We start from the raw sequence: 27,272 nt of genomic DNA, 5'->3' as shown, positions 1-27,272 counted from the left end.
GTAATAAGTTATAAGTTATCTGTAATAATATAATTTAATTTTAAGTCTTTCTTAGCTTATCTATATGTTCCTCGAAGTTAGCCCTGTTAATTGTTCCTTCCTGTTTGATGTAATTTCCAACTTTGTTTTATGTAAACCGATGTGATATGTACCAGTACATGAACATCGGTATATAAAAAGCCTTTAAATATCACAGGCTAACACCCACGATAAGGAAAAGATGTGTGTTTAGGGTAATTTTTAGAGTTACCGCACCACGCAATAACATAGCGCTTTGCATAGGTAGTAACGCATGGTGCGGTTAACATTTCGCACCCTGCAATACTTCCTATATCACATCTCATACTGAGAGAGAAGAGAGAGAGAGAGAGACACTGACTGAGACTATCTATAAGGCCCTCATAGTAGTCAAGTATTTATATCTCTATAGGAGGAGCTGCTAATAGCTCAGGTGAAATGGTGGTGGTTTAGGGGCCAGTTTTTAATCCATAGGGAGAAGTATGAACGCACAGTACACCTTGGTGAAGATTTGACATCATTTGGAGTGAGGAAAGTCTCACAAAGATGAAATATCTACTGTGTTCTCTCGCCCTAGCTTGATGGACTCTATAACAGGATAGCATCAAGTTAGGGCAAGATATAAACAGTTTACTAATATGAGAGCCTTATAAAAAGTTTCTCTTTCTCTCCCCACTCCACTCTCCCTCTCAAGCCCAGAAATGGCTGAAATGCAATTCAAAAAATTTATCACGAATTGCGTTATTGCCATTTCGGGCAAATCGCACAGCTTAATGCAAGGAAAAAAGATGTAGTTATTTCCCGTGTTAAAACTGTGCAATAGCGCCCCTCGTTTTCATAAATCCTGCCCAAACTCCTCCCTAATCTCACCCCTTTCCAAAATTTGCATTTGCGCCATGCTCTAGTGATATTATCGCACGCGTTATCATGTGCGTTAAGGCCATAATACATTTTGATGAATGACCCTATTAGTCAGATAAGTTATATCTGGCTAACAGGGTCATTTTTCAAAACGCAATGGGCCGTCATCACATGCATTAGGGTGAAAGAAGCTATTTTAGCCAAAAAAAACATCCTTCAAAAATTGGAAGAAGGATCCATCTGAAGAAAATAGGATAAAACATAAGCACTGTCAAGTTAAGTGTAAAACATTGATAAGACAGGCGAAGAGAGAATTTGAAATGAAGTTGGCCATAGAGGCAAAAACTCATATTAACAACTTTTTAAAATATATCCGAAGCAAGAAGCCTGTGAGGGAGTCGGTTGGACCATTAGATGACCGAGGGGTTAAAGGGGTTCTTAGGGAAGATAAGACCATTGCAGAAAGACTAAATGAATTCTTTGCTTCCGTGTTTACTAATGAGGATGTTGGGGAGATACTAGTTCCGGAGATGGTTTTCAAGGGTGATGAGTCAGACGAACTGAACAAAATCACTGTGAACCTGGAAGATGTAGTAGGCCAGATTGACAAACTAAAGAGTAGCAAATCACCTGGACCAGATGGTATGCACCCTAGGGTACTGAAGGAACTCAAAAATGAAATTTCTGATCTATTAGTTAAAATTTGTAACCTATCATTAAAATCATCCATTGTGCCTGAAGACTGGAGGGTGGCCAATGTAACCCCAATATTTAAAAAGGGCTCAAGTGAGCCTGACTTCAGTGGCGGGAAAAATAGTAGAAACTATTCTAAAGATCAATATCGTAGAGCATATAGAAAAACATGGTTTAATGGAACACAGTCAACATGGATTTACCCAAGGGAAATCTTGCCTAACAAATCTGCATCATTTTTTTGAAGGGGGTTAATAAACATGTGGATAAAGGTGAACTGGTAGATGTAGTGTATTTGGATTTTCAGAAGGCATTTGACAAAGTCCCTCATGAGAGGCTTCTAAGAAAACTAAAACGTCAACGGATTGGAGGCGATGTCCTTTCATGGATTACAAACTGGTTAAAAGACAGGAAACAGAGAGTAGGATTAAATGGTCAATTTTCTCAGTGGGAAAGGGTAAACAGTGGAGTGCCTCAGGGATATGTACTTGGACCAGTGCGTTTCAATATATATATAAATGATCTGGAAAGGAATACGACGAGTAAGGTTATCAAAAATTGCGGACAATACAAAATTATTCAGAGTAGTTAAATCACAAGTGGATTGTGATACATTACAGGAGGAACTTGCAAGACTGAAAGATTGGGCATTCAAATGGCAGGTGAAATTTAATGTGGACAAGTGCAAGGTGTTGCATATAGGGAAAAATAACCCTTGCTGAAGTTACATGATGTTAAGTTCCATATTAGGAGCTACCACCCAGGAAAAAGATCTAGGCATCATAGTGGATAATACTTTAAAATCATCGGCTCGGTGTGCTGCAGCAGTTAAAAAAACAAACAGAATGTTATGAATTATTAGAAAGGGAATGGTTAATAAAACAGAAAATGTCATAATGCCTCTATATCGCTCCATGGTGAGACCGCACCTTGAATACTGTCTACAATTCTGTTGCCGCATCTCAAAAAAGATATAGTTGCGATGGAGAAGGTACAGAGAAGGGCAACCAAAATGATAAAGGGGATGGAACAGCTCCCCTATGAGGAAAGGCTGAAGAGGTTAGGGCTGTTCAGCTTGGAGAAGAGACGGCTGAGGGGGGATATGATAGAGGTCTTTAAGATCATGAGAGGTCTTGAACGAATAGATGTGAATCGGTTATTTACACTTTCGGTTAATAGGAGGACTAGGAGGCATTCCATGAAGTTAGCAAGTAGCACATTTAAGACTAAACGGAGAAAATTCTTTTTCGCTCAACGCACAATTAAGCTCTGGAATTTGTTGCCAGAGGATGTGGTTAGTGCAGTTAGTGTAGCTGGGTTCAAAAAAGGTTTGGATAAGTTCTTGGAGAAGTCCATTAACTGCTATTAATCAAGTTTACTTAGGGAATAGCCACTGCTATTAATTGCATCAGTAGCATGGGACCTTCTTGGTGTTTGGGTAATTGCCAGGTTCTTGTGGCTGGTTTGGCCTCTGTTGGAAACAGGATGCTGGGCCTGAAGGACCCTTGGTCTGACCCAGCATGGCAATTTCTTATGTTCTTATGTTACAGTAAATTACATTGCATGGCAGAGCACTGCAAGCACTTCTTTATTCACAGAGATATATATTTTACACCTATTGAGCTATGATATGAATGTTTCATTTGGACTTTGTTTCCCTTATTGAGCTATGGTAATTTCATTTTAGCTCCTTATTTTATTAAAAGCCTTACACTGGCATCGGGACACTGCTGCTATGCATTGATGCTCTAAAATTGAATTATTAAAAATAAATTTTTTTAGATATTTATTTAGACATTATTTGGAAAGCTTTATGGTACGCCTTTGCCTAGACCTGTCGCCACTTCTTTACACTAACTGTTTCCAAATTTGCCAGTTTACAAGACTTAGGGTGTATTATTTGTTGTTTATCATTTTAATTTTGCTTACACAGCCTGATCTGATTGATTTATTTCATTTTGCAGCTCATACGCCGTGAATATGCTGCAACTTTTCATTATTTCATTGCCAACCTGTATTTATTAGTATATTACCATTCTATTTCTTTAGTAATACTGAATTTGTCTACTGATCGGATGCTCTTATAGAATCAATAAGAGCATTTGATCTCTAATAAGGTACGTCTGCCTTCTCTCCTGTTAAATTGCATTGGATTAATCAACATTTACTTTTATATATATGTGATTATTTATGCACTTTTTATGTGTACTCTTTATATGTAATTATTTATGTACTTTTATTTATTTATTAAATTTGGTGTGTACTTCTATATTTTGATTTTGTGTGCATAGTTTTTTTTATATATTTGTATATTTATTATTTAATGTCATCCCTTGTGTGTTGTTTTAAAATATTAATTTTATACATATACTTACTTATTTTATTTATTTATTTTTATATGTATATTGATTTATGCAATGTCCTATCTTTTATTTATTTGTTGTTTTATTTATACATTTCAGCCCCTGATGCAGCCAATGTGTGAAACTCGGCCAGAGTCGGGCTTTTTTTTAACTACTGCTATTTTATGCGAATAAAACAAGTCTGATCTAAAGTGACAGGTCTGACCTGTTTCTATTGCACCTTCTGGCTTCAACAGACCATCTTCCGGCTTTGCTTTTTGGGACCAGCCTATATATTTGAAAATTATACTAATGCTCAAGATAACAGGCGTTCAACACAAAAGAAAATCATCAAGGATAACTTGTCAGCAGGCGTTCTCTAGTAAGAAAAGCTTTCAAAGAATCAGAATAAAAAAATACATATTTGGTATTATTCAGTCTAATCAGACACAAGTAAATTGAAGCAAGAATGTAGCCTCAAGGGCCAACACTCTGCCTTCTTACAAGAAAAGATTTCTGCCTTAGTTAATAAAAGACTTGGTGATCAATATTTAAAGGCATTTAGCTAGATATTCTGCAAGATATCCAGTTAAAATCTGACTTTTGAATATCTCCAGCACTTTTTCAGCTCATTACCTGGTGAAAATTAGTTATATAACTAGTGGCATTTTGGGGGTGCTTCGAAGTGGAGCTCATTTATCCACTTATGTTAGCCAGAAAATGCCTATAATCAGTGTTATCCAGTTAACTTGTCTGGCTAACTTTAGGACTGCCGAAGTTCCCTCCCTCTCATACACACAGGCTCTCACAGACAGACACACATAAGCTCTCTCTCTCTCTCTCTCTCACATACACACACATGCTCACATTCCTTCTCTCACCAGGGCCTCTCCCTCTTTCTCCTGGAGTCTGTGGGAGGAGGGGATCCTGAGATTTTCTCCTCACTCAGGTTGCCAACAGATTGGGATGTGCCAGTGGCCTCCATTAGTCTTTGGCTGCTGGCAGGAAGGTAAGTACCAGCTGCCTTATGGCCTCCTTCATTCTTTAGCCGCTAGCGGGATGGAGTGATGCAGAGTCTCATGGTCTCCTAGAGACCAAATGGTCCATCCAGTCTGTCCAGCAATTTGCTTATGGTAGTAACTGCTGCTCCGTGCAGGTCACCTCCATGCATTCTGTTAAGGGTAGTAATTGTCGCTCTGTGCAGGTTACCTCCATGCAGAAATATTACACCATCCCCTTTCTTTATTTCCACCCTCAAGCCTTTAGGAATCCGCAATGTTTGTCCCATACTCTTTTGAATTCACTTACTGTTTTGTCTTCACCACCTCTTCTGGAAGGGCATTTCAGGCAACCATCACCTCCTCTGTGAGGAAATATTTCCTAATATTGTTTCTGAATCACCCCCCCTTGGAGTTTCATATCAGGACCTCTAGTTCTTCTGTTTCCTTTCCAATAGAAAAGATTGGAAGTTTGTGCAGTATTTATAACTGTCAGGTATCTGAAGGTCTGTATCATATCTCCCCAGCACCTCCTCTCCTCTAGGGAAAACATATTAAGATCCTTCAACGACTCCTCATAGGCCTTCTGAAACAAACCCCACAACATTTTGGTTGCCTTCTTCTAGAATGTTACCAACCTATCTTTATTCTTGTTGAGATATGGTCTCCACAACCGAACACAGTACTCCAGTGAGGCCTCACCAAGGGCCTGTACAAGGGTATTATCACGTCCCTTTTCCTGCTAGTTATTCCTCTGTTTATGCAACCCAGAATCTTTCTGGCTTTAGCTACCTACTTGCCAGATTGCTTAATTGCCTTCAGAACACCAGATACAATCACTCCCAAGATCCCTCTCTTGGTCTGTGCACAATAGTCTTCACCCCCTATCACATACAGCTCGTTTGGATTACTGCATTCCAGGTGCATGTCTCTGCACTTCTTGGCATTGAATCACAGCTTCCAAATCTTTGACCACTCTTCTAAGTTTTTAAAATTTGTTTTCATTCTATTTACTCCTTCAGGCATGCCCACTCTGCTGCAAATCTTTGTATCATTTTTTATTTTATTAAGGCTTTTATATACCGACTTTCTTGATACAAATCAAATCAACTCGGTTTACAATGAACTAAGCAGAAAATATAATTAACCAATCAACAAGAGATAAAGGAGCATAAAGTTACATTATAACAAGGATGCCTTAACTTGGAGTAAGAAATAAAGAGGGGGTGAACGAAAAAAATAAATAAATACTATATACAAAAGAGGGGGGCAAGGAGCCCCTCTTTTGTATATAGTCATCCACAAAAAGGTAAACTTTTCCTTCTAATCCTTCTGCAATGTTGCTTACAAAGATAGTGAACAGAATCAGTCCCAAAATCGATCCTTGAGACACTCCACTTAACACCGTTCTTGCAAAAGAACAGACTGATACCTTTAGCAGCTTCTGGAACGTTCCCAAAGTTGCCACACTCACCTTCCAATGCTGCTTACAGCTGGTCCTCTCCCTGTCAGAGCTTGCATGCCCAGCAGGACGCTACTGGGTCCACTGTCTCTGCCGCTCCTCCGCAGGCACTTGCACACCCAGACTTTCAGCATTTAAAGGCCCATTGGTGGGAAAAGATCTTGGTACCCTTGGATGACATCACCATCGATGGCCCTATTTAAGAGTTCCCTGAACATCTTCTCTTTGCCTCAGCAATGGGTCTCCTGCATCGGTTGTGTGTACTGTGTGTTGATGCTTCTGGTTCCTGCATTCCTGCCTTATCTCTCCAGCCTAGTCTGTCTTGTCTCTCCAACCCAGCCTGCCTTGTTTCTCCAGTTCTGCCTTGCCTCACTTCCTTGCCTTCCCTCGGACTGCTTTCTGGATCTGACCCCTGCCTGAACATTGACCATTCTGTGTGTTGCCTGCCTCTGACCCTTGCCTGTACATTGACCATTCGTGTGTGCTGCCTACCTCTGATCTTGCCTGGACTTTGACCATTCGTGTGTGCCACTTGCCCTGACCCCAGCCTGGCCCTGGATACATGCCTACACCATTTCCACAGAGACTCTCGCCTAAGACCTGCCGGCTCCCGGAACCCAAGGGGAAAGAGATTGGTATAGGTGAAGCTCCTATTCCATCTCTCTCCTGCGAAGCTCCACCAGTTGTTAGTGAACTACTTCTCACCCTTTTCTGTCATCTCTGTCCTTTTTTAATAAGTTATAGCCCAGGAAGGTCATATCCCAATCATGAGACTACGTGAACCAAGTTTCCATAACAGTAACAATATCCAAGTATGCCTCCACTGTTAGGGCCTGCAGATCTGGGATTTTGTTGCCCAGACTATGAGCATTTGTGGTCAGAACTTTCCAGCTTTTCTCCCATGGTTTCCTGTTCTTCACAGTCACCTTTTCTGCTCTTTTGCATAAGCATGGAATGTTGAGCTAAATGATTTTCTTATCACCTCTCACTTCCTGTATTGCTTGGGGGTAACATTCCAATTTCATCTGCTAACTTCAGTCTTCAGCTGCTGGTGTGATAGACTGCACCAGCAGCCTGTTGGGTCTCCTCTTTTGTGGCTGCCACAGTAAGAGTGAGGTTTGTGGCAACCTGTCAGGCCTCTTCTTGGAGTAGGCTTTCTTGTCTCCTCCCACAGCTCGCAGACTTCTTATTAATGTTGTGGATCATAGGTTGGGTACTGATGTCCTAGAAGATATATAGGTGTTCAGATAGCCGGATGTGTCTGGCAACTCCGCAGGGACCCTAGGTGGTTTTATGGTGCCGACTTGACTTACAAGTTTGTTCACTAGAAGAGCATTCACTATTTTATAAGCAAGTTATTGATGTGGCCTATTTATTACTTTGCTTGCCAGTTTGTTCATGACTGTGATAAAAATGTATATTTGAGAAAACTGCAAGGATTATATCGATCTTTTTTGGCATTATGTAGGGAGCACTTTTTGTTAAAAATATGGGGCGTGGAACACCCTTTGAAAAAAACTAAAAAATAAACTTTTGATTTTATGGGGCTATGTTTATAACACAGTGATGAGAAATACTATGGGAGTCCTTGAACTCTAATGATTGTTCATCACATGTAAGAGTGTCCTTTATGATTATATTCATCCTGGTTTTTCATTTATAGCTCCACCAATTATGGAAAACCAAGTCAGCTCTACTACCTTCATAGAACCATGCTTGGGACTTTTGCAGTCAGCTGAAGCAAACTACAGCTTTATATCAAGTGCCACTGTAAACTGTTTACACAAAATTAACAGTAGTAATTAAAGACTTACCTCTCTCAACATTCGGTATTCCTAAATCTACTGTAGGAATGGTACTGTCTGTATGATCACTATAATATTCAAGCAAGGCAGCCTGCTTCTCCCAAGTCTGCTTTATAACTGGTACTGTAAAATAATTAGAAGTATATAGTAAACACTAAGTTTAAATTTTAAAATTATTTCTGTGAGGATTAATGATTGTCTTTCTCGAGATGTAACTAAACAAGCATGACCAATTTTCACCCAAGAAGTGTTTATTGGGCCTGATTTAACAAGTGTTTTTTTTAAACCCACAGACAGAGTGGGAAAAAAACCTAACTGAGGCATTTGCATCTTGGTGCTCCTTCATCCCCCCCTCCCCCAACCTTTACATTTCCCAAAAAGATGGCATCACATATTGCAGGTAGAGGCTACAAGATAGCAGCAATTTTTATTAAAAAAACATAATTAACCTTAATATATCAATTAATATACCAAACAAGACAGTCAAACAAGAATATAGTCTCAACAAAGCTCTCCCTTTCGCCTGTTTTCAGGTCCAGCTCAGTATGTGCTTGATTAGCTACTATTTATTTATTTTAAAGTATTTCTATACCATTTTTACAAATAACATTTTATCAAAACGGTTTACAATGACAATAGTAAAATAAAAATCAAATTAAAAAGTATAAAAATTACATAAAAACAGGTATAACAATCAATCAAAATAACAAATTTACAAAATTAATCTACTCTTAAAAAGAGAGAGAAAAGGAAACCAAGTGCCATTCAATTACCCTAAAATGGGTAGTGGAGGGGAATTATATGAGAGATGTTAACATGGAGTTTTTCCATGGTAAAAAAGAGAGACAGAGGAGGGGAGGGGAAGTGTAATGGTGGGGAGAAAAAACTGGAAGAAAAAGTTAAATGTTACTGTGTATTTGATGAAATGTTAAAGGCAATTTGAAACAGATATGTTTTTAAAGATTTCTTAAAATGCATAGGATTTGATATTACTAGGCATGGTCACTTTAATTTTAACACTGAGGTGTTACTAGCCTGCCTTTGTGGCCCCCAGCCAAATTGAGCAACCCCAAATGGTCAGTAATCATCCATCCAGGGAGAGGTGCTATATCTTTTAAGTCTATGGCCAGGCTATCCCAGTCTGAGGCAACACAAAGCCACTGGTTGGCACTTCTAGATTGGCTAGTAGCCAAAGTCACTTTTAATTTTAATGTTAGGGTTACTGCTCTTTCTAAAAAACTGGTTTCATTTCCTGTTATATCAACCTATACATCAATCAAAAAATGATATATACAGTTCCAAAAAATTGTATTTATCAAAATATACAAATACAAATATAATCCACAAAAGTATATCCTAAAAATTATATCACACCATCTTTATCTAGAAAGGATTCACCTACACCCATACATGCACATTCAACTACATGTTACTCATACAATACCAAAAACAATATCCCAACATGTAACATGTTTCCCTATACATAGCTTCTTCAGAGGAAGTGCAATATTTAAAAATCAAGCACAACATCCAAAATAGTCTCAGTTGTAGAGTGCAGATGAAGATAGAACTGACAATGTTCTCATATTTAAATCGTCAGAGGGATGAACAGTTTTAAATCGTCAGAGGAATAAACATCATTCATGGATCGAATATATTTCATCTCTTCACAATTCATGTAAAAAAAAAATTTTAAACATCGACCAGCATTTCCAGAATCGGTGCACATTCTCTTTATCCAGTTTACAAAACATCTTATTACATTCTTCCTAGAGAGTACACACTATGGGGTAGATTTTATAAATGTACGCACGGACGTACTTTTGTTCGTGCACCAGGCGCGAACAAAAGTACGCTGGATTTTATAAGATACGCGCGTAGCCACGCGTATCTTATAAAATCCGGGGTCGGCGCGCGCAAGGGGGTGCACATTTGTGCAACCTGCGCGCGCCGAGCCCAGCGCGCGCTGCCTGTTCCCTCCAAGGCCGCTCCGAAATCGGAGCAGCCTCGGAGGGAACTTTCCTTCCGCCTCCCCTCACCTTCCCCTCCCTTCCCCTACCTTAAAATCCTCAAATGTAGCCAGTCTGGCCCCATTGCATTATCTACTTTTAGTGCAGCTAGCTCCTCATAAACACAGTCTTCTGTGTTCATGATGATCACCTACTAGGTGTAGGTGATCATCCTCTACAATATCAAAATAACTGCCCCCACTGGTAAGCATGAGGTCCAGTAACGCCCCCTCCCATGTGGGTTCTATTACTACTGGACGGAACGATTCATCCTGCAGAGAATCCAGGATCTCCATTAAATTTTTATTCATTTCTTCTGCCTGCGAAGGAAGTCTGTATATCACATCAATATAAAGATTGCCTCTTTCCAGATTAACCTACAGTGCCACCTCCTTGCCTTTTAAACCCTGAAGTTCTGTTGCATTAATATTATTATTTTTTTATAAATATATAATGCCAATTCTCCTCCCTTTTTTCCTACCCTGTCTTTCCTGAATAGATTGTAGCCTGGTATAATTATATCCCTCTCATTGTTTTCTGGGTACATCATTTCTGTGACAGCCACTATATCCAAGTCAGCCTCTTCTAATTCTGCCTCTAAATTTGGGACTTTATTTCCCATGCTATGTGCATTAGCATAAATAGCTATCCTAATGTTGCACATTTTTCTTATATGTACACAAGAATTTAACATTTAACTTAGCTGAGGGCCCCATCCCCCATCTCCCCACAAAGAAGCGTTAACTACTACTAAGAGAAGTGAAAGCCAGAGATCAACTGGGGTGAATAGCACTCTCACAAATCACAATAGGTTTCACTGGTCAAAATTAATCCATTTGAATTATAACCACATATCCAGTAAACTCTCACATATGCTTTGTAGGACCCGCAATCAATGAGTTTGTCTTTATATCAAACTCATAATTATGGTTGTTGGTCCATTTGCTTTATTTAATTGATAACTAATTTTGTAAGTTTTTTGGTTTTTTATTACGAGGTTTTCACCTGAAGTTAACACCCACCGATATTAATCCTGCCAAGGGTGTATCAATGGAGAACGAACAATGGAGCAATATATTTGTACGCAAAACTTTGCAACATTGAAGCATTTACAATCCCTTATAAATAGTCATATAAGATTCTCAAAAACAATACTCATCTGTCCTTGATGAAGCAAAACAGTCCAGACACGATCGTGTTTCGGACCACTCAGTCCTGCCTCAGGGGAACCGCTCTTCAAAAGCAAAACTCCATCTCCTATAACGACTTCAGTTAAACACCATTTATTTCAAAAACTTCCGTCCTTGGCTAAACCGACAAGTTGTCAGCGCGTTCTGCATTCAGTACCGCCATTTCACAAAAACATGGTGGAACCTCCGACTATTTATCCTGACACCGGAAGTATATACGTCACATCTTAGTCCTCAATTATATCGTATCAACAAGAGCTAAAAAAAACCCTCATTTTTAACTCTGAAATGACATCCAATATAGTACACAAACACTATCATATATGTGTGGCCAACAAAACCGATAAATCTGAGTTAGTTCCAAAGCCAAAAAACCTTTTTGATGTCCAAAAACAAAATTGAGAAAATGAAAGGAATAAACAAAGGATGTCAATCAGGTCTGGATAGAGGGTTATCACTGAAGAATCAAAATACTCCATGTTTGTCAGCAGTTCTCACTCAGGTCCACAAAGAAACCCCCAAGGGAGGCAGATACAAACAATATATCCATTCTCTAGATTAGCGAGTACCAATTGATTTTCTCGTTTAAACCTTGGGGACACACAGAACCAAGTTTAAAAATCCAGAAATGCTCACGTCTATTAAGACGTGCTTGAATATCTCCTCCTCTGGTATTCGTCTGAAGTTTTTCCAAGATAGACATCACAAATCCAAAAAGTTATGTTTGGCATCTAAACAATGCTGAATGAGAGGAGCTGTGAGCTTGGAGGTCTTAATACAGCTTCTGTGCTCTATGAGTCTCATCCGAATTCTCCTCTTGATACGCCCCACATATATCTTGTCACAGGGGCATTGGATCACATAAACCACACAGTCAGAATCACAATTGGTTAACACCACCTGTTTCACTGTGATCCCTGATTTGGGACATACCCATCGGTTACCCGTGAGAGCCAGGGCACACATATCACATTTGCCACAAATTTGATGGCCACCTGTTGGTAAATCATCATGTGTGGAATCAAACGCCGATCTCACCACCAAATCTCTGATGTTAGATGCCCGGGAAAAAGCAAAATCTGGGGACCATCTGAAAAGCACTGTGCAGGGATAACACCTGCCAATGAGATCTCACAATATTGACCACCTCATTACTCAAAGCAGAATATCTCAGAACGCACGTCAATTTCTGAGAATAAGGTTTCTGTTTGTATTGGAGTAGAAGGTCCCTATTGGCGAACAGAGCGGGTTTCAAAGATTTTTTGATCACAGATTTAGGATAACCTTTCTGGAGAAACCGTTCACATAGCTCTGCTGCTTGTTTCTGAAATTCAGCCTTGCTCGAGCAAATTCTTCTCAACCGTAAGAATTGCGAGATAGGGAGACCATCTTTCAACTTTTTTGGATGATAACTTGAATAACGGAGAAAATTATTGAGATCTGTTTCTTTTCTGAATAACGTAGTCTCAATCTCACCACCCTAATGCTGAATCAGGTTTCAGGATAAATAGACGGAGGTTCCGCCATGTTTTTGTGAAATGGCGGTACTGAATGCAGACTGCTCTGACAACTTGGTTTAGCTATGGACGCAAGTTTTTCAAATAAATGGTGTTTAACTGAAGTCGTTATAGGAGATGGAGTTTTGCTTTTGAAGAGTGGTTTCCCCTGAGGCAGGACCGAGTGGTCCAAAACATGATCATGTCGGGACTGTTTTGCTTCATCAAGAACAGATGAGTATTGTTTTTGAGATTCTCATATGACTATTTATAGAAACATGGAAACATAGAAATGACAGCAGAAGAAGACCAAACGGCCCATCCGGTCTGCCCAGCAAGCTTTGCACTTTTTTTTCTTCTCATACTTACCTGTTTCTCTTGGCTCTTAGGAACCTTTTGGTTCTATTTCCCTTCCACCGCCACCATTAATGTAGAGAGCAGTGTTGGAACTGCATCTAAGTGAAATAGCTAGCTTAATTAGTTAGGGGTAGTAACTGCCACAATAAGCAAGCTACACCCATGCTTATTTGTTTACCCAGACTATGTAATTCAGTCCTTGTTGGTTGTTGTCTGTATATAGATCCACTTTTCTTCATTCCCCCTGCCATTGAAGCAGATAGCTATGCTGGATATGTGTGAATTATCGGTCTTTCTCCCCTGCTGTTGAAGCAGAGAGCTATGCTGGATATGCGTGAAGTATCAGGCTTATTTGATTTGGGATAGTAACTGCCGTAACAAGCAAGCTACTCCCCGCTTTTTTGTGAATGCAAATCCTTTTTTCCACATTTCCTCTTGCCGTTGAAGCTTAGAGCAATGTTGGAGTCGCATTAACCGTGTGTATGTTTATTGAATAAGGGTATATTCTCCAGGCAGTAGCCGTCATTCCCGCGAGCAACCCACTCTTCATTCACGTCCTCTAGACTTTATGGATCCACAGTGTTTATCCCATGCCCCTATGAAGTCCTTCACAGTTCTTGTCTTCACCACTTCCTCTGGAAGGGCATTCCAGGCATCCACCACCCTCTCCGTGAAGAAATACTTCTTGACATTGGTTCTGAGTCTTCCTCCCTGGAGCTTGAAATTGTGACTTCTGGTTCTGTTGATTTTTTTCTGATGGAAAAGGTTTGTCGTTGTCTTTGGATCATTAAAACCTTTCAAGTATCTGAAAGTCTGTATTATATCACCTCTGTTCCTCCTTTCCTCCAGGGTGTACATATTTAGATTCTTCAATCTCTCCTCATAAGTCATTCGATGAAGACCCTCCACCTTTTTGGTCGCCCTTCTCTGGACCGCCTCCATCTTGTCTCTATCTCTTTGGAGATACAGTCTCCAGAACTGAACACAGTACTCCAGGTGAGGCCTCACCAAGGACTTGTACAAGGGGATAATCACTTCCCTTTTCTTACTCGATATTCCTCTCTCTATACAGCCCAGCATTATAAGGGATTGTTTTCAACATATTGCAAAGTTTTGCGTACGGATTACAAATATATTGCTCCATTGTTCGTTCTCCATTGATACACCCTTGGCGGGATTAATATCGGTGGGTATTAACTTCAGTTGGTTTTAGGAAAACCTTGTAATAAAAAACAAAAAAAACTTACAAAATTAGTTATCAATTAAATAAAGCAAATGGACCAACAACCATAATGATGAGTTTGATATAAAGACAAACTCATTGAGTACGGGTCCTACAAAGCATATGTGAGAGTTTACTGGATATGTGGTTATAATTCAAATGGATTAATTTTGACCAGTGAAACCTATTGTGATTTGTGAGTGTTTGCACTTTTTGAGGGTTTCTGGAATACATTAGATATTGGGCGGTTATTGTGATTGTGAATAGCACTCTAACAGGAACTAAATTGTGCAGACTAGATGTTTGCCATTATATTCTATGCTTCCTTGATAATGATTAGGTTGTTTTAAAAGTGGAATTTTGATAGCTCAGATTGCACAACCTGTGTTGGAAGTTTGGCATGACACCAGGGCTAGTGTTCCCATCTTTAATGTTGATAGAGTAGACACTGATTTGATGTTCCAACTGAAAGGCAACATTACATAGTTATGCCCCACAACAGTGCTCACTGTCACCAGTATACCCTAACCAGTACATTTCAACCTTACCCACCATTTATTTGCAGTTAATCGTATCATTTATTCATGTTATTTGACGAATTTTTGTCGTCTATTTTATATTTTTATATTTAATTTTTAATATTTATTGATTTACCTTCTTTTGTTCAATACTCTGTTTATTGTTTAATGTAACGCTGTACGTTCTTTTGTTCAATACTCTGTTTATTGTTTAATGTAACGCCTTACCGGCGACAGTTTTGTTCTATGGAAACCGACTTCATTTGATATGTATATCGAGAATGTCGGTATATAAAAACCCTAAATAAATAAATAAATAAATAAATAAATAGATTACTGCAGTATAGTGCACCCTACACCATGAAATTGCACTGGCTGTATACTTATCCACACAGAAGAATGCCCTCTACTGAGCCACCAACTTAAATTTTCTTCAGCACTAGTGCTCCTTGTAAATTTCTCTTCCAAATACAAGCCAGATCTGGCACTGCTTAGCTTGCACAATGATGAAGGACCTAGCCTAAGTGAGTTTGGCTACTTTATATTGCTCAATCATTTTACTACAGAAATTCTAAATTACTTGAGCCCACATAAAGAGCAATAATTAATGCCATTTCAGAGGGTAAAACAGTAAATATGCTTTTTGATTATCGACCAATTCTAAGCAAGTAAAAGTATCCAAGTATGTGAGCAATGTAGGTACTTTTATCTGCCTTTTTTTGGAGGCATTCCCAAGGAGGGATTTGGTTGGCAAAGGCACTTGCATATCCATGCATTTTTGCCTTAATAAAGTACCCACACAAAAAACCCCACAGGTACAAAAACCCCACAGGTACAAGTTTGTGGGGGGGCTTTTCCATGGAGCAATAATCAGAGCAAAACTACCTGTATAGTTCAGCTCTGATTATTCCACTGAACTTCAGAGGTAAAACTACTCATATAGTTTGCAGAAGTGAAGGCAGTTTGATTATTGCCTCCACACAAAATTCCTTAGTATTGTAACAAATATTTGCCACATCGTTTTTTCTGTGCTTCAAGCACAGACAGTTTTATTGGAGTATATCATTTAGTTTCTCATGGAAGCTAAAACTATTTCAAGGATATCAGCCTCAAATACATTCAGGACATACCTCGCTCTCTGTGAAACTTCTTGCATGTTTTCACAGCAACAAATATATTCTCCTTTTTCACTGGATTTCCCTAAAAGTTAAAAGTAAAACATTTTTTTTTCTTTATATAGGATAAAGTTAAATCAGATATACTGTACCAGTGGTTCTCAACCCAGTCCTTGGGATACATCTGGCCAATCAGGTTTTCAGGATATTCATAATGAATATGCATGGGGTAGATTTGCATATTCATTGTGGTTTCCTGAAAACCTGACTAGTCAGATATGTCCTGATGACCGGGTTGAGAATACTGTACAACTTAAAGAGCTTATTTATAGCCTCAGTTATAATGGTAGACTGAAAGAGATTTGAGTGTAGTTATTAAAGTGTTGGTATTCTTATGGTACAGGGATGTGCAGCCTCAATAATTTTGTTTGCTTTGTTTTTAGTTTCAAGTTTTTTGGGGTTAAGAACATAAGAACATAAGAAAATGCCATACTGGGTCAGACCAAGGGTCCATCAAGCCCAGCATCCTGTTTCCAACAGTGGCCAATCCAGGCCATAAGAACCTGGCAAGTACCCAAAAACTAAGTCTATTCCATGTAACCATTGCTAATGGCAGTGGCTATTCTCTAAGTGAACTTAATAGCAGGTAATGGACTTCTCCTCCAAGAACTTATCCAATCCTTTTTTAAACACAGCTATACTAACTGCACGAACCACATTCTCTGGCAACAAATTCCAGAGTTTAATTGTGCGTTGAGTAAAAAAGAACTTTCTCCGATTAGTTTTAAATGTGCCCCATGCTAACTTCATGGAGTGTCCCCTAGTCTTTCTACTATCCGAAAGAGTAAATAACCGATTCACATCTACCCGTTCTAGACCTCTCATGATTTTAAACACCTCTATCATATCCCCCCTCAGTCGTCTCTTCTCCAAGCTGAAAAGTCCTAACCTCTTTAGTCTTTCCTCATAGGGGAGTTGTTCCATTCCCCTTATCATTTTGGTAGCCCTTCTCTGTACCATCTCCATCTCAATTATATCTTTTTTGAGATGCGGCGACCAGAATTGTACACAGTATTCAAGGTGCGGTCTCACCATGGAGCGATACAGAGGCATTATGACATTTTCCGTTTTATTCATCATTCCTTTTCTAATAATTCCCAACATTCTGTTTGCTTTTTTGACTGCCGCAGCACACTGAACCGACGATTTCAATGTGTTATCCACTATGACACCTAGATCTCTTTCTTGGGTTGTAGCACCTAATATGGAACCCAACATCGTGTAATTATAGCATGGGTTATTTTTCCCTATATGCATCACCTTGCACTTATCCACATTAAATTTCATCTGCCATTTGGATGCCCAATTTTCCAGTCTCACAAGGTCTTCCTGCAATTTATCACAATCTGCTTGTGATTTAACTACTCTGAACAATTTTGTGTCATCTGCAAATTTGATTATCTCACTCGTCGTATTTCTTTCCAGATCATTTATAAATATATTGAACAGTAAGGGTCCCAATACAGATCCCTGAGGCACTCCACTGTCCACTCCCTTCCACTGAGAAAATTGCCCATTTAATCCTACTCTCTGTTTCCTGTCTTTTAGCCAGTTTGCAATCCACGAAAGGACATCGCCACCTATCCCATGACTTTTTACTTTTCCTAGAAGCCTCTCATGAGGAACTTTGTCAAACGCCTTCTGAAAATCCAAGTATACCATATCTACCGGTTCACCTTTATCCACGTGTTTATTAACTCCTTCAAAAAAGTGAAGCAGATTTGTGAGGCAAGACTTGCCCTGGGTAAAGCCATGCTGACATTGTTCCATTAAACCATGTCTTTCTATATGTTCTGTGATTTTGATGTTTAGAACACTTTCCACTATTTTTCCTGGCACTGAAGTCAGGCTAACCGGTCTGTAGTTTCCCGGATCGCCCCTGGAGCCCTTTTTAAATATTGGGGTTACATTTGCTATCCTCCAGTCTTCAGGTACAATGGATGATTTTAATGATAAGTTACAAATTTTTACTAATAGGTCTGAAATTTCATTTTTTAGTTCCTTCAGAACTCTGGGGTGTATACCATCTGGTCCAGGTGATTTACTACTCTTCAGTTTGTCAATCAGGCCTACCACATCTTCTAGGTTCACCGTGATTTGATTCAGTCCATCTGAATCATTACCCATGAAAACCTTCTCCATTACGGGTACCTCCCCAACATCCTCTTCAGTAAACACCGAAGCAAAGAAATCATTTAATCTTTCCGCGATGGCCTTATCTTCTCTAAGTGCCCCTTTAACCCCTCGATCATCTAACGGTCCAACTGACTCCCTCACAGGCTTTCTGCTTCGGATATATTTTAAAAAGTTTTTACTGTGAGTTTTTGCCTCTACAGCCAACTTCTTTTCAAATTTTCTCTTAGCCTGTCTTATCAATGTCTTACATTTAACTTGCCAATGTTTATGCTTTATTGTTTTTGTTTCATTCAGTATTTATTTCGGTTCATTTCATTTACAAGCCAAAATAAACATTTAATTAAAATAGAAAAACCTAAAACAAAACAAAAAACACTAAACAAAGCCTCCATGGGCCCTCCCCCCACCCCCAGCTGCTAGGATCTCCTTTTCCCCACCATAAATAAGTACAGGTAAATAAAGATAGCAAAGCCAAGCTTACTTGGCTGGGCTCAGCTAATCTCAGTAGGGCCTCACCTACCCTTGTTAAGATAGCTGGGGCCGGGGTCCTCCCCAGCCCCCATTTACCCCTTCTGTGGGAGTCCTTTGTCTAGGTAAAAGAAAGGAGGCAGAGTGATCCGTTCGTTCTCCTGCCCCAGTCGAAGTTATTTGAAAATGGCACCAAGCCCTGAGACCAGCGCCAAAGGGACAACACTGTGGTACCTGTCTCAACTCAGACCGGTGCCAATTTCTTGTACATCTGTACAAACTCATGACCATACAAAAAATGGCACCGGCCAGCACCAAGACCATTGCCAGTGACATCACTTTTATGACTGTCTCAGGACCCAGTGAAATTTTTAAATAGCTATGGTAGGTGCAGACACATTTGGGGATCACTCCTACCCTGGAGGTGGCAAGTTATTTATTTATTTAGGGGTGGGTTTTTTTTGTTCTTGGTAAATATTGGGTTCTATCTGCTAATAATGTGCAATATTTTCTGAAATTAAGATGTTCATTTTTTTTTTATTAGACCTGTGCATTTGTACTGAGTAAAACAAAACAAAAATGGCCGTTTTGGTTTGGATTACCCATTCATTTAAAATTAATGTTCATCCCTGTTATGGTGCTGAACAAGATAAATAAATTGGTTACAAGGTCACTGTTTATAAAGTTTATAAGCAATGTTTGTACGAGCTTATAAAATTAGGGTTTTTTTTTGGTTTTTGTTTTTAATTTTTTCTTTATTGATTTTCATGATTTATAATATACAGAATTCAGGAAAAACAGTACATGCAATAGGTAAATACAATTTTAGGAAATAAGCTTTACCACAAAATCACCCTGCATTACTGAACCCAATAATATGGGGGAGAAAGGAAAGATTCAAATCTATAGAAACATAGACTCCTATGATTTAGAGGCTGAGAGGTTAATCACCTTTATGTTTGGCCTTTTTTTTACCTAGGTTTAGCTAAGTTAGATCCTCCCTCAAGTCTGTTTTATCTGCCAAAAAAGTTGCCAAGTGGGCAGGGTCCATAAAAATAAATCTCTTGATATGAAACAAAACACTTGCAAGGAAATTTTAAAAAGAATGTCAGAAAAACTAGCAGGACCACCCTATCATAGTTCACAGCCTAAACATTTGGTGACAATTTTACAAGAAGTTAGGAATTGGGGTGGAGAAGATATTTCCTTTGCTGCCAAGGCCCCTTATCGCCGCCAGTAACGCACCCAATAGCACCACCTTTCAGATTTTTGTTGGAGGGGATGAGGTATAAAGGGCTCCTTTCTCCACACGTGGTTGACCTGGTCACATGTGCAAGACTTTTGGGCTCAGGTCTTTTAGGTGATTTCCCAAATCTCAAGGTAAGAGTTTCATGCCTCTCCAGAATTGGCCTTGCTGGGTTTCTTTTTCGGTCCCAGGGAAGCTAAAGGCTCTAATGGGTCAGATGCCGCTAGCCGCAAGATTTACAATTGCTCAATTTTGGAAGGGAACATCCCTCCTGGATAATTAGAAGAATCAAGTTATTGAACTAGCTCGCATAAAAAGGATGTCACACTCTCTTAAAGGCTCTCTTAATCAGTATGATGCTATTTGGCGGAGGTTTTGGACTAAATAGTCCATTTCTCCCTCAAATGTGAACTGCCTTAGACTGAACGCACAAAGTTCCTTTGTACATTTTAATTTTTGTTTTTCTTACAGTGCTGATTTGGTGTGGGGTCTATGTCGAATTACCTTATCCTGGATTTGTACGAGGCATGGTTATGTGCTGTCCTATAATGGTTGAGGAAGTTAGCCGCTAAATTAATATTTGGGCACTTATCTGGCTAAATTCTAGCCAGCTAATAAGATAACTGGCTAGAATTTAGCCAGCTAAGTTAGGGACATTCCAGGGCGTAACTTGGAGGAGTTGAGTTAGCCAGTTGAGTTAGCCAGCTAGCTTCAATATTCAGAGTTAGCCGGATGACTTAACCGGTTAAGTCTGGTCGGGTCAAAGAGCTGCCCTAAAGTTAGGTGGCTATAGTGCAGTTTCACTATTGAATATATCTCCAAAGTTAGCAAGATAAGTTCATCTGGCTAACTTTGCCAGCTGGACTGTGTCTGAATATGGATCTCTGGTACGTTAAACCAATTGATCTCTGTACTCCCCTTTCTTTAGTGCTCTGTTAATCTTTCCCAGATTTGTATTATTGAGATTTGATAAAGGAATGTCTGTTTGCCTGATTATTAAAATACAAAGGTTTAAAAAGAAAAATCTCAAAGTTCAATGATGCAACAGGAGAGATTACACGGATCTCTAATGTCATTACATCAAATGTTATAAGGCTTACTCAGTAACCTTTGTTTACAGAAAAATGCAAAAAAACCCAATATGGATGACTCTCATTCAAGCCTAGAAGTATTCTCGTGATAAAAGAGCATAGGAACATAAGAAGTTCCATTTGGATAAAACCAAAGATCCATCAAGCCCAGCATCTTGTCTCTGACAGGGGTCAATCCAATTTCTTGTTGCTCATTCCCAGAGAATGATGCCCCCAGAGCACACGCATCCTAGAGCGGCTGTCTCCCTCCCTATTAATTGGAGACTGTAAAATGAATACTTGGACACATTCCTCTGACTCAAACTGAATGCAAAAATTGAACAATTCAAATTTAAAATGGATCATAGATAATTACAAGCCTTAGTGCTAAGCTGGACTACTGCAATTCCCTGTATTTGGGGCTGCCAAAAGTTTGTTGCAGGTGCGGCAATTAGTCCAAAATGCAGCTGCTAGAGTAATTACACGAACAGGACATAAGGATAGAATTATCCAGAGATTAAAGGAGCTGCCCTTCTGTCCATTCACAAAAGAACAGAGTTTAAAATCCTCATGCTGATTCATAAGGCTGTTCATAGTGGGGGGTTTCATATTGCCTTGCTAATCTCAATAGAATATTACATGGCCATGCATCATTTTTTGTTTTGCGGGAAAAGATTTACTTGCAATACCATCATTTAAAGAGAATAAATTACGTGACACAAGGAAGATTTAATTATTCTTTACCTAATAATTTTCTTTCCTTGAGTCCTGTTAAATCAATCCTCATGTATGGAATTTCCTTCCTCCACAGCTGATGGAGACAGAGGACACACTTCTTTCATGACCTCACTCTGTGCTATAAAGTAGGTGGTGTCCGAGGCCACTGCCAATAGCCTATTGCCAAAACACTGACCAACTGAAATCCCTTTAATGAAATAATGCCAATTGAGATTATGATACCCAATAAGGGCCCACAAGACCATTCTGAATGAGATAAGAGGTAAGGTGAAGGAAGAAGAAAAATAAGAATAATCAGACTAAATAAGAACGTGCTCTGTATTTTCGCCCCTTTCAACTCTGGGTTCCTGGGCAGGCTCTGGACTGGTCTTGCAGGACTCAAGGAAAGAAAATTATCAGGTAAGAATAATTTAACCTTCCTTTTCTTCCTGCTAGACCAGACCTCACATATGAGAGTTATCAAAGTTACTGCTTGCTAGAGAAGGAGGAAGACAGGGCTATTCAAAAGATTCCTGTCCTAAAGGCAGAGTCTACTTTGGTCTGCACATCCAACCTGTAATACTTTGCAAAGGAATGCAAGGATAACCAGAGAGAACAAACAGGCCTTCACCCAGGATGATATTTGTGCCCTTATAGAGTGGGCCCAGAGTGCAACTGGTCCTCCCAACAGCAGGTAAGCCAAAGTTATTGCTTGTTTGATCCATCTAGCTAAGTTAGCTTCCCCTTTCCTGGGGCCTGCAAACAATAAACAAAACAGCTTGTTTGTCTTCCTAAAACTATTTGTCACTTTCAGATAACTCAAGGGTATACCATGCACATACCATAGACTCAGGTTCTTATCTTTCCCCTGACAATTGCTACTATTAAAGGCTGGAAGGGAAACAGATTGGTTCACAGGAAAGGCAGATAGCAACTTGGGCAAGAAGGATGGAACCAGATGGACAAAAGGTGACAGAGTACACAGAGAAAACCAAATAAAAATCCCTACTTGTCTGAACCTGCGGTTCCTCTCGTACTGAGCAGGATTACTATTGCAACAACACATCATCAGTAGGGTAAAACTAACCTGTCTTACGACGGTCTAATCCCAGCTCACGTTCCCTCTTCAGCATAGAGTAAGCTTAACATACTTGAGATAGCTTGGTCAAACAGACTGCTACCAAAAAGGCATTCTTCAGAGACAACTCTGAAATGGGTACCTGCTGTATTGGCTTGCAGGGTGGTATGACTAAAGCTCTCAAGACAACACTGAAATCCCACTGAGGGACTATAGGTCAGAAAGGCAGCCAGATGTGCTTCACCCCTTTCAGGAACTGGACTATGTCTGGATGTGCTGCTACTTGGGTACCTCTGATTTGGCCCCTATAGCAAGAAACAGCTGCTACCTGTACCTTCAGATAATTAAGGGCCAATCACTTATCTGGACCAGCTTATGGACCAGGAAATGAGGAGAACCCCTGCTCATCATAGAAACTCTCAAACATTCACCGAATTCTAATGTAGGCTAAGGAAGTAGAAAACTTCTGTGCTTTTAACATGGTTGAGATCATGAGGAATAATTTCTCTTCTGCAGGTAAACCGTTTCAAAGATCAGGCCATGAGAGAGAATAGAGACAGGTATTCCACTGGAACTGTACCTTGCCAGAGCAGACCCTGCTCCCTGGGAAGACACTATGGGGTTCTGCTCAGCAGCCTCACTAGGTCTGTGTACAAAGGCCTATTCAGCCAATCCCCAGCTATTAGAATCACCATGGACAGATAGTCCTCTATCTTTTTTATCTTGCTCATAATAGGCCACGATGGGAAGATACACAGAGGGTTGAGGCATGGCCACAGGCACAAGTGTGCGTCTAAGCCACTAGATCGTGGCTCTGTCCTGCGACTGAAGAATATGCTGGTCTTGGCATTTCTCCGTGACACCATCAGGTTCACAACCAGACAACCCCATTGGTCTACTATCATTTGAAAGGCTTTTGAACGCAATTCCCACTCTCCTGGGTCCAACCTGCTCCTGCTGGGCAAATCGGCTAAGAGATTTTCCTTAACTGCTATGCAGGATGTTCAGAGGTGGAGGTGGTACTCCTCTTGGCCACCTCTTGCACTACCATGAGCTGCGAGTGCCCCCTTGCCTGTTTACATATAGTATTGTCTGGCAACACTCTAATTGCCTTCCCTCTTACCAGTAGGAAAAACTACTGCAGAGCCAGTATGATGGCTCTTGTATCTAGCCTGTTTATTGACCACAACAATTCTTCTCTTAACCAGTGCTCTTGTGTCAGTTGGCCATAGCAGTATGCCCCCCAGCCCTCAGGCTGGCATCTGTTCTGACTATGATCAGCTGGGGGGCCCTATGGCTATTCCTTTCTGCATGTTGGAGCGCTGTTGCCACTAAGCCAGACTCCTCCTTACCCTCGAGGGAACCTAGATACTAGTAATCCCAGGAGGAGGGCGAACAACATGACAACAGCGACTGCAGAAAAGATCATGTGTACCCTGGCCCATGGGACAGACACAGCAAGGATTCTTTGAGATCTAAGAGATGGAGGTAGTCTCATGCTCTGGGTGACTCCTGAGCCTGGAAAGCCAGCATCTGGTCTATTAGTTAAAATTTGTAACCTATCATTAAAATCATCCATTGTACTTGGAGGGTGGCCAATGTAATCCCAATATTTAAAAAGGGCTCCAGGGGCGATCCGGGAAACTATAGACCAGTGAGCCGGACTTCAGTACTGGGAAAAATAGTGGAAACTATTCTAAAGATCAAAATCATAGAGCATATAGAAAGATATGATTTAATGGAACACTGTCAACATGGATTTACCCAAGGGAAGTCTTGCCTAACAAATCTGCTTCATTTTTTTTGAAGGGGTTAATAAACATGTGGATAAAGGTGAAATGGTAGATGTAGTGTATTTGGAATTTCAGAAGGCGTTTGACAAAGTCCCTCATGAGAGGCTTCTAAGAAAACTAGAAAGTCATGGGATAGGAGGCAATGTCCTTTCGTGGATTACAAACTGGTTAAAAGACAGGAAAAAGAGAGTAGGATTAAATGGTCAATTTTCTCAGTGGAAAAGGGTAAACAGTGGAGAGCCTTAGGGATCTGTACTTGGAGCACTGCTTTTCAATATATATATATAAATGATCTGGAAAGGAATACGACGAGTGAGTTTATCAAATTTGCAGATGATACAAAATTATTCAGAGTAGTTAAATCACAAGCGGATTGTGATACATTACAGGAGGATCTTGCAAGACTGGAAGATTGGGCATCCAAATGGCAGATGAAATTTAATGTGGACAAGTGCAAGGTGTTGCATACAGGGAAAAATAACCCTTGCTGTAGTTACATGATGTTAGGTTCCATATTAGGAGCTACCCAACCTGGAAAAAGATCTAGGCATCATAGTGGATAATACTTTGAAATTGTCGGCTCAGTGTGCTGCAGCAGTCAAAAAATCAAACAGAATGTTAGGAATTATTAGGAAGGGAATGGTTAATAAAACAGAAAATGTCATAATGCCTCTGTATCGCTCCATGGTTAGACCGCACCTTGAATATTGTGTACAATTCTGGACGCCGCATCTCAAAAAAGATATAGGTGCGATGGAGAAGGTACAGAGAAGGGCTACCAAAATGATAAGGGGAATGGAACAGCTCCCCTATGAGGAAAGACTAAAGAGGTTAGAACTTTTCAGTTTGGAGAAGATACGGCTGAGGGGGGATATGATAGAGGTCTTTAAGATCATGAGAGGTCTAGAACGGGTAGATGTGAATCAGTTATTTACTCTTTCGGATAATAGAAAGACTAGGGGGCACTCCATGAAGTTAGCATGTGGCACATTTAAAACTAATTGGAGAAAGTTCTTTTTTACTCAACGCACAATTAAACTCTGGAATTAAACCACATCCTCTGGAATGCCAGAGGATGTGGTTAGTGCAGTTAGTATATCTGTGTTTAAAAAAGGATTGGATAAGTTCTTGGAGGAGAAGTCCATTACCTGCTATTAATTAAGTTGACTTAGAAATAGCCACTGCTATTACTAGCAACTGTAACATGGAATAGACTTAGTTTTTGGGTACTTGCCAGGTTCTTATGGCCTGGATTGGCCACTGTTGGAAACAGGATGCTGGGCTTGATTGACCCTTGGTCTGACCCAGTATGGCATGTTCTTATGTTCTTAATTTCTTATGTTCTTAATTTTTTGGGCACCAGAGAGACTTGCCCTTCTCATGTATCAAAACAAGGCCCTAAGAAGTCCAAAGTCTGAGATGGCTCTAGGTTGCTCTTAGAAACATAGAAACATGACAGCAGAAAAAAAAATGTATGGCCCATCCAGTCTGCCTGTCCGTCCAATTAATTTAGAATTATAATTCTCATCGCTTCCTTAGAGATCCCCTGTATTTATCCATGTTTTCTTGAATTCAGATACTGTTTTTGTCTCCATCACTTCCACTGGGAGGCTGTTCTATACATCTACCACCCTCTCTGTTTAGAAATATTTCCTAAGATTACTCGAGTATACCCCCTTTCAACCTCATCTCATGACCCCTCGTTCTAGACCCTCCTTTCCATTGAAAAAGGCTCACCTCCCCTGCATGGAAATCTTTGAGATATTTGAATGTCTCTATCATATATCCCTATCTCGCCTTTCCTCAAGGGTATACATGTTTAGATCTTTAAGTCTATCCCCATATGCTTTAAAAAGAAGACCACAGATCATTTTAGTAGCCACCCTCTGGACTGTCTCCAACTTGTTTATATCCTTATGAAGGTGAGGTCTCCAGAATTGTACACAGTATTTTAAGTGAGGACTCACTAGGGACCTATACAGGGGCAATATCACCTCCCTTTTTCTGCTAACCATTCCTCTCCCTAAGCAGCCAAGCATCTTTCTGGCTTTTACCTTTGCTTTATCCATCTGTTAGGCCATCTTAAGATTATCAGATACAATTACCCCAGATCCCACGCTTTCTTTGTGCTTAGAAGAATTTCACCTCCAATACTGTACTATATTCTTCATATAATTTATACCCATTCTAGCTGCTGCATGAGCTGGACCAATATCTCTGAGGCCCAGCAATTCCTGGACTGATTTGGCTCTTATAAGCTAGTTGTCCAAGTATGGATGCACCAGTATGCCCTGCTTACATAGGGTCACCGCCACCACCATCTTAACCTTGATAAATGTCCTGTGAGCTGTTGCTAGCCCAAAGAGTAATGCCTGAAATAGAAAATGCTCTCTGACCATAAAGAACCTCAACTGGCTCTGGTGGGACATCCAAATGGGAATATGAAAATACACTTCCACTAGATCCAAGGGGGTTAAGTTTTCTCCTTCCCTTGCTGACGCTATGACTGAATGTATTTCCATCTGAACGTGGGCCACGTGCAGGCATTTGTTGACCCTTTTTAGGTCTAGCACTGGGTGGAAAGATCAGTCTTATTTTGGTACCACAAAATAAACTGA

General features: G+C 40.0%; 1 protein-coding gene across 3 annotated transcripts in view; it reads right to left on the bottom strand.

The window, feature by feature from the left end:
* B3GLCT (beta 3-glucosyltransferase) overlaps nt 1-27,272 on the bottom strand; it is a 196,331-nt gene that overhangs the window by 43,581 nt on the left and 125,478 nt on the right. For all 3 annotated transcript variants that reach the window (XM_029602651.1, XM_029602652.1, XM_029602653.1), the window contains 2 exons: nt 16,102-16,171; nt 8,189-8,302 (listed from right to left, as the gene is read on the bottom strand). In XM_029602651.1, coding sequence (XP_029458511.1) covers nt 8,189-8,302; nt 16,102-16,171 — 184 coding nt within the window. The remainder of the gene's footprint in view (nt 1-8,188; nt 8,303-16,101; nt 16,172-27,272) is intronic.

The sequence above is a fragment of the Rhinatrema bivittatum genome, chromosome 5 (genome assembly GCF_901001135.1).
Source record: "Rhinatrema bivittatum chromosome 5, aRhiBiv1.1, whole genome shotgun sequence".
NCBI lineage: Eukaryota > Metazoa > Chordata > Amphibia > Gymnophiona > Rhinatrematidae > Rhinatrema > Rhinatrema bivittatum.
The sequence above is the reverse complement of the archived record's forward strand: the minus strand, read 5'-3'. Positions and strand labels throughout refer to the sequence as shown.